The sequence below is a fragment of the Aedes albopictus genome, chromosome 1 (genome assembly GCF_035046485.1).
Source record: "Aedes albopictus strain Foshan chromosome 1, AalbF5, whole genome shotgun sequence".
Taxonomy (NCBI): Eukaryota; Metazoa; Arthropoda; class Insecta; order Diptera; family Culicidae; genus Aedes; species Aedes albopictus.
The window spans coordinates 109,677,380-109,690,269 of record NC_085136.1 but is presented as its reverse complement, the minus strand read 5'-3'; the positions used below and the strand labels follow the sequence as shown (position 1 = coordinate 109,690,269).

Below are 12,890 nucleotides of genomic sequence, written 5' to 3'. Positions count from 1 at the left end.
ATGGACAGTTAAGTGATAATCGTATCACCGTCACTCTGCTGCAATTGGTATTCGTCAAGGGATCCCTCATCGAGTCCTCGACATTCCTACTGACAGCTACCCATCGTAGTTGTGCAACTGATTGGTTCTACTACTGTATCGGAAGCTTGCGCCTATCTAAAAGACCAGATGGAAAATACGACAACCTTCACAATCAAATTCAAAACTACATTCGAGCACTCCCAAAACCCCGAATATGTCTTGCGGACCTTAATGGTCACCATCCGATTTGGGGTTCCCCCCGATCGGATTCACGTGGAACCAACTTGATTGATGTCTTCGAAGCAAAAGCTATGTTTGTCCTCAACAATGAAGTCCCTGCAAAAGCGCCAGCTATGACCTCCATGGAAGCGACCACATCCCACGAACAACTGGGGGACCATATGACACGCGAATCCTTAGTTGCGAATTCGTTCTCCAGAAAGCAAGTGATTTCGGCTTCGACTATCAACGACGCCACCAAGCACTCCATCCCACGAACAAGCTCCAATCCTGGACATAAAGCTATACGGTGGTGGTCTGTATAACCAAAACAGCTGTCATGGTAAGATGGAAGACTTTGACGCCTCCCATTGGATGATCATTTTGGGGGTGATCCAAATTATTTGGATCATCTGCAAAAGGATTCGGCGATGCATTTGTACAGGACACTAAACAACGATTGCAAACAAATTATCTTCGAAGCCAAAAACGCAACTTGGAAACTTCCTCGAAAGCATGAATGCATCACAAGCCTCAAAAGACCTCTGGAATCGCATCAATGCCTTAGATGGTAAACGGAAATTTACTCCACTTACACTACATGTGCAGGATTCTGTTGTAATCGATCCAAGCGATGTTGCCATCGAGTTTGGCAAATACATCTCTAGCCTTTCCGCCATCGATGGATATAAAACTAGTTTCAAGACCGCCGTCAACCCATCCCAAGTAACAATTCCATCGCTGATTGGTTTTGTTTGATTTTATTAATGTTTTATTACAGCAATAATTAAAACTCACAGTCTTATGACTGCTTTTGAGCGATTCCAAGCAACAGCATCAAAATTAAGGAAAATATTTAATTCATGATTTTCTATTGAACTGAAACTTTGCACAGTTTTTCAGTTCCATCTAAATCGCCATTTTTCGATATCAAATTTTTATTTAGAGCCACGACTAACTTTTCAAAAGGGTGTATGTGAAAATGGTTCAAAAATATTCAAAAATATGCACAGCAAAAACGGATTGTTCGATTGTTATGAATTTTTCAGCAAAGTTAGATAGCTAAATGGTGATTTCTAAGAAAATATACACTGTGAAAAAAAATCTATTTTATCATTGAAAAACATCATTTTTGTCACAAAAACTCAAATATCTCAAAACCCTATCTTTTTACCAACTTGAATTTTTTAGGGAAAACGGTCCATTGTATTAGCAATCTACCATAAAAATTTGGTGATGGTAAACTAATAAACAAAAAAGTTATAACATTTCAAAAATTTCACAATTTTTACATTTAGTAAAAAAAATTTTTCTGTGTAAATTATTTCGGCCGGGAATCGCGATTTGATGCTGATTTTATTGTTCAGCAAAGTTAGATAACTAAATAGCGATTCCTAAGAAAATATACACTGTGAAAAAAATCTTTTTTAACCCTTTATAAGGCAGCGGCAACTATATTGCCACCTTCTACAAATATTTTTTTCTGTTCGTTTAGAAAAATTTAAAAACTTCTGTTTTCACTGATGGACACATTAGGCCTTTGTGAACACTCATGATTTTTTTGAGCCATAACAAATATGAATGGGCTTTTTTAGAACAAAATGTCTCTCCAAAAACTGCCATTTTTGAGTGCATGAAGGTTTATAAGCTCGAAATTTTGTTATGGTGAGCGAATTGAAAATCAAATGATGGGAAATGAAAGGCCTATGTTCCTTTTACTTGTGGATAAAATTTCAACTTGATTGCTTCATTACTTTTAGAAACCCAGCCTTTTGAAAAAATGTACTATAATAAATGGGCATGTACTAAAATTGCCATATCGTCCAGAATAATTGACCAATCGAGTTCAAATCCACACAGATAACTCATGAATATTAGGGCAATAACCTGTCAAAAAATCAGCATGATTGATAAACGCATCACAAAATAACAACATTTTAAACTTTGTTGACCAAAATTTGAAATTTAGACCATTTTTTTTCATACAAAATCGACCATCGAATTTTTTGAAAATAAAAATGTTTTTGTTCATTACACCACATGTGCTTTATATTCCAATGTAGAACGAGTGGATTCCCTGCCAAGTTCTCTCGGCCTTATAAAGGGTTTACATAAAAAAATATCATTTTTGTCACAAAAACTCAAATATCTCAAAACCCTATCTTTTTACCAACGTAATTTTTTTAGAGAAAACGGTCCATTGTATTAGCAATCTACCATGAAAATAAACAAAAAAGTTATGACAATTCAAACATTTCACAATTTTCACATTTAGTAATAATTTTTTTTAGTGTAAATTATTTCGGCCGGAAATTGAAGTTTGATGCTGATTTTATTGTTAATGGCCTTGCGTGAGTAAAACAAGTTGTTTTTATTATATATTATATATACATATAATATAATATACTATGTACCGTAATGTTCCGATTTTATCACGCCCTCCGCGCATTAGTCGTTTATTCATTAATTTGCTGTTACATTTGAGGACAAGTGTTTTCCCTCTTCTTCAAGATTAATGTTGAAAGCGTGTTTTGCAACGTTAAAAATATTGAAATGGGTATAGATGTTGAAGAATATTACAGGGCATTTTTGAAAAGGGGCGTAATTAAATTGTTTAAACAGATGTCGCTGATGGCAATTTCTCAGTTGTTGTCGTTTTCGAACTTCCTGCGCCCTGCTTTACCGATGATATACAGATGGCTCGTTTGTCAAATTCTAGACGGCAGGACGTGCAAATGCGTAATTTTGTACACAATGTGGACATTTGGGCATAACCAGTCTCTTTCAGTTTATCTATGGTGCTTTCGGTGAGATTTCGTAACTCTTTTGAACATTTTTTTTCATCAAACGGTCTACAAGAGAGCGTTGAGTTGAAGACCTTTGAGAAAGCGACTGTTCATCTTGTTCGTTAGATTATAATAAACAAAATCACTTATTAATTTTAACTTACTTGTTTGGTGTTGGTGGCTGAAGAAAAAAAATACTATACAATTTTTAATATTCATAGCGGTAGTATTTTTTTGTTTTTTTTCGTGAGCATTGTCAGGTATGTATACAGACAAACAAACGTAACACTGGCGAAATTTTCATTGACCACGCCTTCAACGATCATTTTGAATCTTGGTTGTGGCTTTCATAACAAGAAGAGCGCCCATCGTTTTTCTTTGCGTTTGACGTTTCACACTAGCGCCTTCTGATGACGATATTGCACAACGCAGTGTTTCGTGAAACATTTCCACCAGGTGGTGATAGTGTGAACTGGGCGATGAATTTTCACTAAAATTGTTCTAGGCGTTTCGTCTGTTTGTCTGTGGTATGTACCTCTTATGCATTTGTTGTTGTTGAAGTTACTCGCATTCTTCCGATCATAAAGTCTGTTCTCTACACACTTAATTTTGATTACCGAGTTCGGTAATTTTTTGACGAGATTAAAACTGCTGAGCACCGAACTCGTTCAGCAAAAATGCATTGTTTACCTTTTCCATACGATTTTGACAGTTGTTTTACTGAGCCTCAGTAAAATCGATTACCGAAACTACCGAGATCGTACTGCTGTTATAATCTCGTCAAAAAAGTACCGAACAGGCAATTCAGAAATAAGTGTGTAAGAGGGATTTTTTTTGCGGATAAACTAGACGTATACGCGTATAAAAAAACTTTTATTATACAGCTTTTGTCTTAAAAATAAATTCAACTCCATTTTTCTTATAATCAACAGCTTTTCAACACTATCAAGGGATTTTTTCACCAGTCACGTACAATAAAAAGTATGACAATCTCAATATTTTTGATCACAAAACTGGATCGCGTCTAAGTTTCAAATAGATACTATAGCAATTACGAATAATCAAACTAAAGTATCATGAAAACAACTTGTTTAATTCAGGCGGTAGCCCTTACAATAAAATCAGCATCAAAATATAATTCTCGAAATAATTTACACAGAAAATTTTTTTTTTTTGTTACTAAATGTAAAAATTGTGAAATGTTTGAAATGTCATAACTTTTTTGTTTATCAGTTTACCATCACCAAAATTTTATGGTAGATAGCTGATATAATGGGCCATTTCCCCTAAAAAATTGAAGTTGGTAATAAGATAGGGTTTTGAGATATTTGAGTTTTTGTGACAAATATCATATTTTTTCAAAGTAGAAAAAGAAATTTTTTACAGTGTATATTTTCTAAGGAATCATCATTTAGTTATCTAACTTTGCTGAAAAATTTATAACAATCGAACAATCCGTTTTTGCTGTACAGCTTTTAGAATATTTTAGAACTATTTTCGCATACACCCTTTTGAAAAGTTAGTCGTGAGTGAATATGAAGGTTTAATATCAAAAAATGGCGATTTATATGAAATTGAAAAACTGTGCAAAGTTTCAGATATTTTTGAAATGGTCGCTCAGGATCGACTGACATGACTCCGTGGAATTCCTCTTTTATGAAAACCATTGATAAAATGTTTTATAGTATACTTGAAGATATCCATAAAGACAGATTTCAAGAGTAAACAAAACTTTCCGATTTGTAAACCTTCTGGCAATCATCATTACCACAATAAAACTGTTAAAACTTTCAACAGATGGCGATCCGTTCGATTAGTAACGACATCTGTTGGTGGAAAAGCAGAACGACATTTCTAGGTTTATTAATCATAAAAGTAAACTTGCTTTCGTTTTATTTTCGCCGATTATGGTTGTCGCCATATTGAAGAATTAGCTAACGTTAATGAAAAATAGTTAATTTTACTCAAATTAGCAATGAATTGATAGTTTACCACCGTTTCCATAACATGCTCACATAAATAAACTCTCTCTGCTGAGTTTTCTTGTGATTTGAGATAGTTTTACTAAATTAACAAATTGATTTATTTCATTCCAAGATGATAATATTCACTATGTTTGAAGCGCATTCATTTTATGATTCTGCCACCCCAATATTCACGGTAAAATTGAATGCGCATAAGCCTACCAACACAATAACAACTAAAATATTACTTTGAAATGACCGCTTCTATACTTACGAATGATGTATCGTCCTGAACTTTACATGCCATCGAAGAAGCTTCTCTGCATTTTGAGCTGTCATAGTTTTTGTTAAAAAAAAGAAAAACAACACTCGAGAATGGGATTTTTTTCTACTAGGTTTTAAAACGGTTTTATTGCTACTCTTAATGCGGTTTCCAAAACCTCTCCGAGAGTGGTCCACTTAGCCGGAAGATGCTCTTAAAGAGGTTATCAAGAGGTTTTGATGTATAAATCAGTTTTATTGCGAGTTTAATAAAATTGGTCATGAAGATCTCTTGTAGAGCCGAACAAAACTTACAATGTTACTTGGGTTGTGTACGCCCCCTTACCAGTGTAGACCTGAGTTCTGAACTACAAGTTAGTTTTGCTGACCTGGGGTATCCCTATAGTGTCTCTAATTGACATTTGAGATTTCAACGTGAAACGCTCCCAGCAGATTATGCAATGATATTATTTATGGCGAAAACACATGAAGTTATTCTTGTAGATTTGAAGGACTTCATTATAGGGCAGTTTACACGACCCTGAATGTCCCAAGGGTTTGTAATAGTATTTAGTAGACTTCAGATTGGCTCAGTAAGCGTGGTTGATTATGCAACGTTACTCAGTATAACAGATATGGCTACTGCTACGAGTGTAGATCTGGAGTTCTGAACTCCAAGGTAGTTTGGCTGACCTGGAATATCCCTTAGTGTCTATTAAAAAGACACTACACCGTCTTCAACCAGAGATTGCACAGACTGAATGATAACTAACATCAGATAACACACGCAACACCCAGTGGTTCAGTGGTGAATTTTCCGTTTGACGAAAAGTTTTCACCGGCTAGAGTGGGAATTGAACCCACTCTCCGAGGCTTACGAAACGGCTAGACGACTGACGCCCCTAACCGCACGACACATTAATGATTTCAAGAGCTCCACGAATCCCAGTAGATTATGCAATGCTATTATTTATGGTGGAAATACATAAAATTATTCTTGTAGATTTGAAGAATTGGACAATTGGACAGTTTGGAGCACCTAGAACATCCTAGAATATAAAACACCTTTTGATCTTCTTGACGATGGAACGTCAGCCCGTCATACAATCCCATGTGCTTCCTCGTAGACCTTCACCATCCTTTCACGCTTCCAGCTGTTCCTTGAACCCGCATCCACCAGCATCACCGGCACTGCGGGTTTAACTAGCGTGGAGTTGGATAACCATTTTGTTTCAAAGTTTACAAGAGGAAAATACTCCTTGATCTACTTCGACCAGAATAGGTCCAAAAGATGCCGGACTTGGTCCCAGTTTGTACTTTCCCAGCCACCCAGTGATCGTATAAGATGTTGAAAAAGATGTTACAGTGGAGGCGATATGCGTACATTTATATGCTCCTAAATGGAGTCATGTGCGCATATGGCCTCCACGTTATCATCTTATGCAAGATCTTCTACGATTACTGGTTGTCCGAGTAGAGCTCGCTTGCCCACTGGAAGCTGTGCTGGCTGTACCACCCCAGAAGAGCTAAGCAGCAAGAAATTATTGGGTGCAATGGCCTCACCATCCTCATATTACAGCGGCACGTCGGTTAACGGACGGAGTTAACTATGCACTCCACTTCAGTGCAGCCTGGCTGTAAACCTTCGAATGGCCAGGCCATCTTGTACGTCTCCATTCATAGACTTCCTACCACTTCAAGGTGTACGGCTCGTACTGTAAGGTACGTCACAAGCATCACCCATCTCTTCACCTCGTACCACCGAATTTGTATCTAGAATGGCCCGCAGTAATCCACGTCGATGTAGGTACGTGAACGCGCGGACGTAAGGAGTTACACGGGCTTCTGGCAGTGGAGTCATCTTGAGATATTGTATGCTAGCTTTGTAGACAGTGTTCCAAGCACACTGTTTTGCAACCTGTCGAACAATGATGTGAAGACTAGAAATGTAAAATCTCTTGCGTATTTTATTAAGTACGGTATGGCCTAGCCAATTCCGTGTGCGAATCACTGATGGTACGTTGAGACGAGCAATCCGGTAAAGAGATGCTTTTTCGACAGAATCACAGGAAATTTGACAGCATACGGAGCATGTGGAGCACTTATCAACCATCCATCCAATCGTATAGCCAGCTTCGTCAATGGAGCTAGAGAGTGATGGCCCAATTAATTTTTTTTAGTCAAAAACATAGAAGAGATTCTTGAAACCACCATAAAACTAAAATAAATGATATTAGGTTTTATGGTGGTATTGAAAACTAATACAAGACTAATTGGCCATGGGTCTCTAGCTGCTGATTGATACGAAATATCATACGAAAGTTCGTCAGAGTATACTTCCGCTTGAACCCAACGCCATAGCGTAAACTCTGCTTCCTGAATCTCTTGGCTAGACAATATCGCAGACGCAGCAACGGCAATGAAACGACGCACACGGACAACAGTTCTAATCAAACGTTGAAGACCGGAAAACCTCTTGAAGTCAACGAGTGGTTCCTCTTCCGCTCAATAGTGCGCGTGGACTGGTCGTTGTTCTTCCGCCGTATCTGCATTCGGGAGCTCTGGCCATTCCTACTCTTCTTTGCAGAGGAACTCTGGTCCACAGAACCATCGGCTGTCCTCGCGTATGTCTGGTCCGTTTCCCTATTTTGTCGCTTCGTCAGCGACGTTGAGGGGCGATGCAATTCATCTCCATTCTTCCAGTTTGGTCTCGTCCAAGATCTCGCTTATCCGAAACACAACAAACTGCGTGTAATTTCGTTGATTTGATTGGATCCATGACAGAACGGTCCTTGACTCGCTCCAAATAATCTGTAATCTGGCACTGCTGGATGGACGTCTTCAGTCGTGTACCGATGACCGCCGCCTGGAGCACCAAACGTGGTATTGGCAACGGCTTCGGAATCCCCTTTCCTGATGTCCAATCCGGAAGTTAACGACACAACAGTAGGCTGTCTCACTGGCATGGCACACATGAAACTGTAGACTTTTAAAACTATCGGCGCTGAATCCATCTACGCCCTGGAGTTTGTCGGGAATTTGATCATCCCAACCTATTTTGGTCCGCCAAATGTATTGCACTAAGCACTTTACGTGGATCACGAGCACTACGACAAGTCCCTCGTGCCACTGATCAACGATTGGATGTCGCTCCGAAAGTGAAAATGTACTCCTTCGGTGTCCAACTCATTCCCAGTACCCTTTTGGTCTTCGATCCTTAGCCGACTATGAGGCTACGAAGAGTTTAATCTTCTGGTCCGGATCCCGAACTCGTTGAACAACAAGCACTGTATTCGAAAGCTAATTAACATTCAATTTGGTCTTAGCGTGAACGGTCTTCACATCGCCAGCGGCAGTTCAACAGCTTCTTCCTCACAATCCAGACTGTCCAGATAGTCATCGATGTAATGACACTCTATGATGGCCACCGCAGCCTCTGGGAACTGTTCGCTCCACTCTTCAGTGTTCCTGTTCTTGATGTATTGGGCCGACGAAGGCGAGCAGGTCAACCCGCAAGTTGCCACTTCCATGATGTATTCCTCGTACGTTTCTCCAGGTTCATCTCGCCATGAAATCTCTGAGCTTGACGATCTTCTGGACGGATTTGGGTCTGGTGAAACATTTACCTAATGCTATGGCGATTTGTCGTTGCCGGAAACGAAACAGCAGTGTTGTGAACGACGAGTCAAGTCTGAACCCTTCACCAACATAGAGTTGAATGATATTCCTTCAATTTTAGACAACCCGTACCTTGCCTGGTTTGTTCGGATTTGTCACAACCCCTAAGGGCAAATACCACATCCGTCGAGGATCACTGTTATTTGCATCCTTCTCCTCGGTTAACTCGTGCGCGTATCCTTAGCGTTGGTAACCCTTGATTTGCTGCTTGACGTTGTTATACAGCTCGGGGTCCCTACCAAGTCACCGTTCCAAACATTTGAGACGCAGTTCTGTTATAGCCTGGCTGTCCGGGAACTCGACGTAGTCATTCCTCCATAGGAAACCAGTCACTTTCGATCGAGAAAAACTCTTTGACCGTTTCGTGAAGATCTTCGTCAGCTGATCGGGCGCAAATGTGTAGAAATCGATGGGGTGGCTCGCCAGATCTTTACACATTTCCGTAGACCGTCCATGCTAGCCTAGTTTTGGCGGGAACTGACTCACACTTCTGTGTGTCTCCAGTTCTGCACTCTGCGAAGAGTCCGCAGATCGTTCTTCACTTGATCGACCCACCTAGCTCGCTGTGCACCACGTCTTTTTGTACCGGCCGGATGACTCTCGAGAACCATTTTAGTCGGGTTGCTATCCGACATCCTGATCACGTGACCCGCGCACCGTAACCTCCCGATTTTCGAGGTGTGTACGATGGTTGTTGGGTCTCTTAGTCTCTTAGTCGCCGTAGATGGCACGCAGCACCTTCCGTTCGAAAACTCCAAGAGCGCGTTGATCCTCTGCGCGTAAAGTCCATGATTCGTGCCCATAGAAGACTACCGGTTTGATCAGCGTTTTGTAGATAGTTAACTTAGTGTAAAGACGAACTTTGTTCGATCCTAGAGTTCTGCGGAGTCCAAAGTAAGCTCGATTTCCTGCCACAATGCGTCTCTGAATTTCTCTTCTGGTGTCGTTGTCGGCGGTCACCAATAAGCCCAAGTACACGAATTCTTCAACCGTCTCGATTTCATCTCCGACGATAGAAATTCGGGGTGGCAGGCGCGGTGATTCTTCCTAGGAGCCCTTTACCATCATGTACTTTGTCTTCGACACATTAACCCTTATGTGGCCGGCAGGGTACCCGGGTACCCAGCACCCATTTAAAATACACGGTGTAGAAAAAAGCAAAAAGTTTGCCGGCCACATAACGGTTAATAACTGATCCGATTCGCATGGCTTCATTCTTTAGTTTGATGTACGTTTCCGCCATCATCGTCTTCAAATATCAATATGATCAGCAAAACCAAGCAGCTGAACGTATTTATCCCCGCTCTCCTTATTACACCCTCCAAAGCAATGTTGAACAGCAAGCACGAAAGACCTTGCCGTAATCCTCTGCGATATTCGAAGGGGCTCGAGAGTGTCCCTGATACTCGAACTACGCACATCACTCGGTCCATCGTGGCCTTGATCAATCGTTTCAGTTTATCCGTGTTTGTGCATAATCTGCCATAGCTGTTCTCGCTCAATTGCATCATACGCCAATTTGAAATCGATGAACAAGTGATGTGTGGGCACATTGTATTCGCGACATTTCTGCAACACCTGGCGGATGGCAAACATCTGGTCCGTTGTAGCGCGTTCGCCCATAAATCCAGCCTGTCATTGCCCCAAGAACTCTCCTGCAATCGGTGATAGACGGCGGCTTAAAATTTGAGAAAGTATCTTGTAGGCAGTGCTCAGTAGTTTGATCGCGGGATAGTTCCCGCAATTCAACTTGATGCCCTTTTTGGAGATGGGACACACGGTACCTTCCATCCATTTCTTCGGTAATACTACCTCCTCCCAAATCTTGGTAATGACCCAGTGTAGTGCTCTCGCCAGTGCTTCTCCACCGTATTTCAGTAACTCGCTTGGTAGTGTATCTGCTCCAGCAGCTTTGTTGTTTTTCAACTGGTCAACCTCCTCCTTCATCTCTTGGAGGTTAGGGGCTGGAAATTTTTCATTCTGTGCATGTACTCCTAGATCTGTTACCATGCCACCTTCAGTGCTTGCAACGTCGTCATTTAGGTGCTCATCGTAATACTGCCGCCTCCTCTCGACCACTTGCCCACGCTCGCTCGTGAGATGATTAGTGTGGTTGTTTCGGCACATGTCGACTTGTGGCACAAAGCCTCTGCGCGAGCGGTTCAGCTTCTCGTAAAACTTCCGTGTGTTCTTAGCACGGTAAAGCTCGTTGCTACATCGTGATTGAATCAAACCCATGAAAATGCACAATAAAACAATTGAGAGGTTTACTGAGAGTGGTCTTTGCATAGTTCAGTGATTCCAGTTACACTTGTAAACAGGCCACGTCCTTACAATCAGTTGGCGAAAAGAAAGGAATATTAATATGCAGCCCTTCGTGTTCAGAGACCGTGTTTACCTTTGCATCTCCACAACGGTAACAGGATGGATAGCTTGTTAGTACGGAAGGTTCGTTGGGTCAAAGGATTCCTATCATATTTAAGGGATCATTGATAAGACCATCAATTGATCGTCCTCCGCGACGAAAACTTGAGGCCTGGTTAAGACGATAATTGGGTTCTTTAGGGGTATCCGGATTGTTTCATAATTGGATTCTCCGCCCAAAAATTAGTCGAAATCCAAAATTTCATAATTTTTGGAGTTCGGGAACTATTTTTAAAATGCATTTAATGTTTGTATGGGGACATTTTTTTGTTCGGGTCGAACTGTCACTTTATCGATTGAACTGTCATTTTGTCCACGAAAATTAAAACTGTTTTGTTGATTTAACCATCAAAACAAAGCTGTTGGAATCCAATAAAATCACGTAGTACTCAGAAAAATTAGCTCTTTCGATTAGGCTATAGAAAATAGTAATATTTTATTCACTAAACAACCCAATTACTAATTGAATTTACTTTAAGAACTGTATCACAGGATAATTTACGGTGTCAGCCAAAGGTCGACATTCAATTCAACGTACATTATTAACACTCAACTCTTCCCATTCCAGGTGTTCGGTCTGTTCAACTTCCTGGCGTACACGGCGGGAACGTACTTCCTCTTCGTGGAACACAGATCCAGCGGAGTGTAACATGCAAACCGTGACGACGCCGCCACTTATCCCGCAAAGACGTGACTAAGAAGAAGAGCCACACCGAAAACAACATCAACAACAACAAAACCACACAACGCCATCGTGATCGTGGTGGATGGACATTGTGCTAACAAACATCTATACTTAGCTTTTAGATGGCAACAAAAAGGCCCTTCCGAGGAATGCTGGGCCGCGTTTAGATCGCAACACGAGCTTCCAGTGCACAGCTGCTAGTACTAACGGCTTCCATGGCTGGCTGGTGGCTTAAATTAACTGAAAATGCATCAAACAAAGTCATTTTAACGTAAACACACAAACACATCCAACAAAACTCAATCACAAAATACGGAGTAACACAACAAACAAATTAGTGCATTTTATTTCGTAGGCTTTGTACTGTATACTTGTTTTTTTTTGTTAAAACTTTTGTTTTGTAACAGTCTTTTTTTGTTATCGCTTCAGCATTCATTGCAGCAGTCGAACAGTTCAAAACCAAAAATGACGTAAACAGCCTTCAGCAAGCGTTCGTAAAGCCATTCACCAATTAGTAAAACGTTTAAAATTGTTACACAAAGTTAGTTGAACATCAAACTTTTTTTTTGCTTCGAAAAATCGTTAAGTTAAAAAGTGTGCAAAAAGTTAAGAAACGTAATTTAATCGAAAACAAATCGTTAGAAGAACTACCGTATATAGGAGGCTCTATGTCAGAAACTGTAACTTTTATGTCGTAAAGCAGTGGAAGGGATCAAATGAAGTCTAATGTAAGTTAACCTTAAACAAATGAACGTATTTAAACAACTGAAGAAAAAAAATCAAACATTAACTATTGATTACGAGACAAATATTTTATTATTTCGATGAATAAATGACTATTTATGTTAAGAA

The 12,890-nt window shown here is 40.1% G+C and overlaps 1 protein-coding gene across 1 annotated transcript in view; it reads left to right on the top strand.

Annotated features, from left to right (window-relative positions):
• The window catches only part of LOC134283993 (CKLF-like MARVEL transmembrane domain-containing protein 4), a 52,703-nt gene extending 39,813 nt beyond the window's left edge, over positions 1 to 12,890 (top strand). Inside the window, exon 4 of the mRNA XM_062845173.1 lies at positions 11,922 to 12,890. Coding sequence (XP_062701157.1) covers positions 11,922 to 12,002 — 81 coding nt within the window. The 3' untranslated portion in view covers positions 12,003 to 12,890. The remainder of the gene's footprint in view (positions 1 to 11,921) is intronic.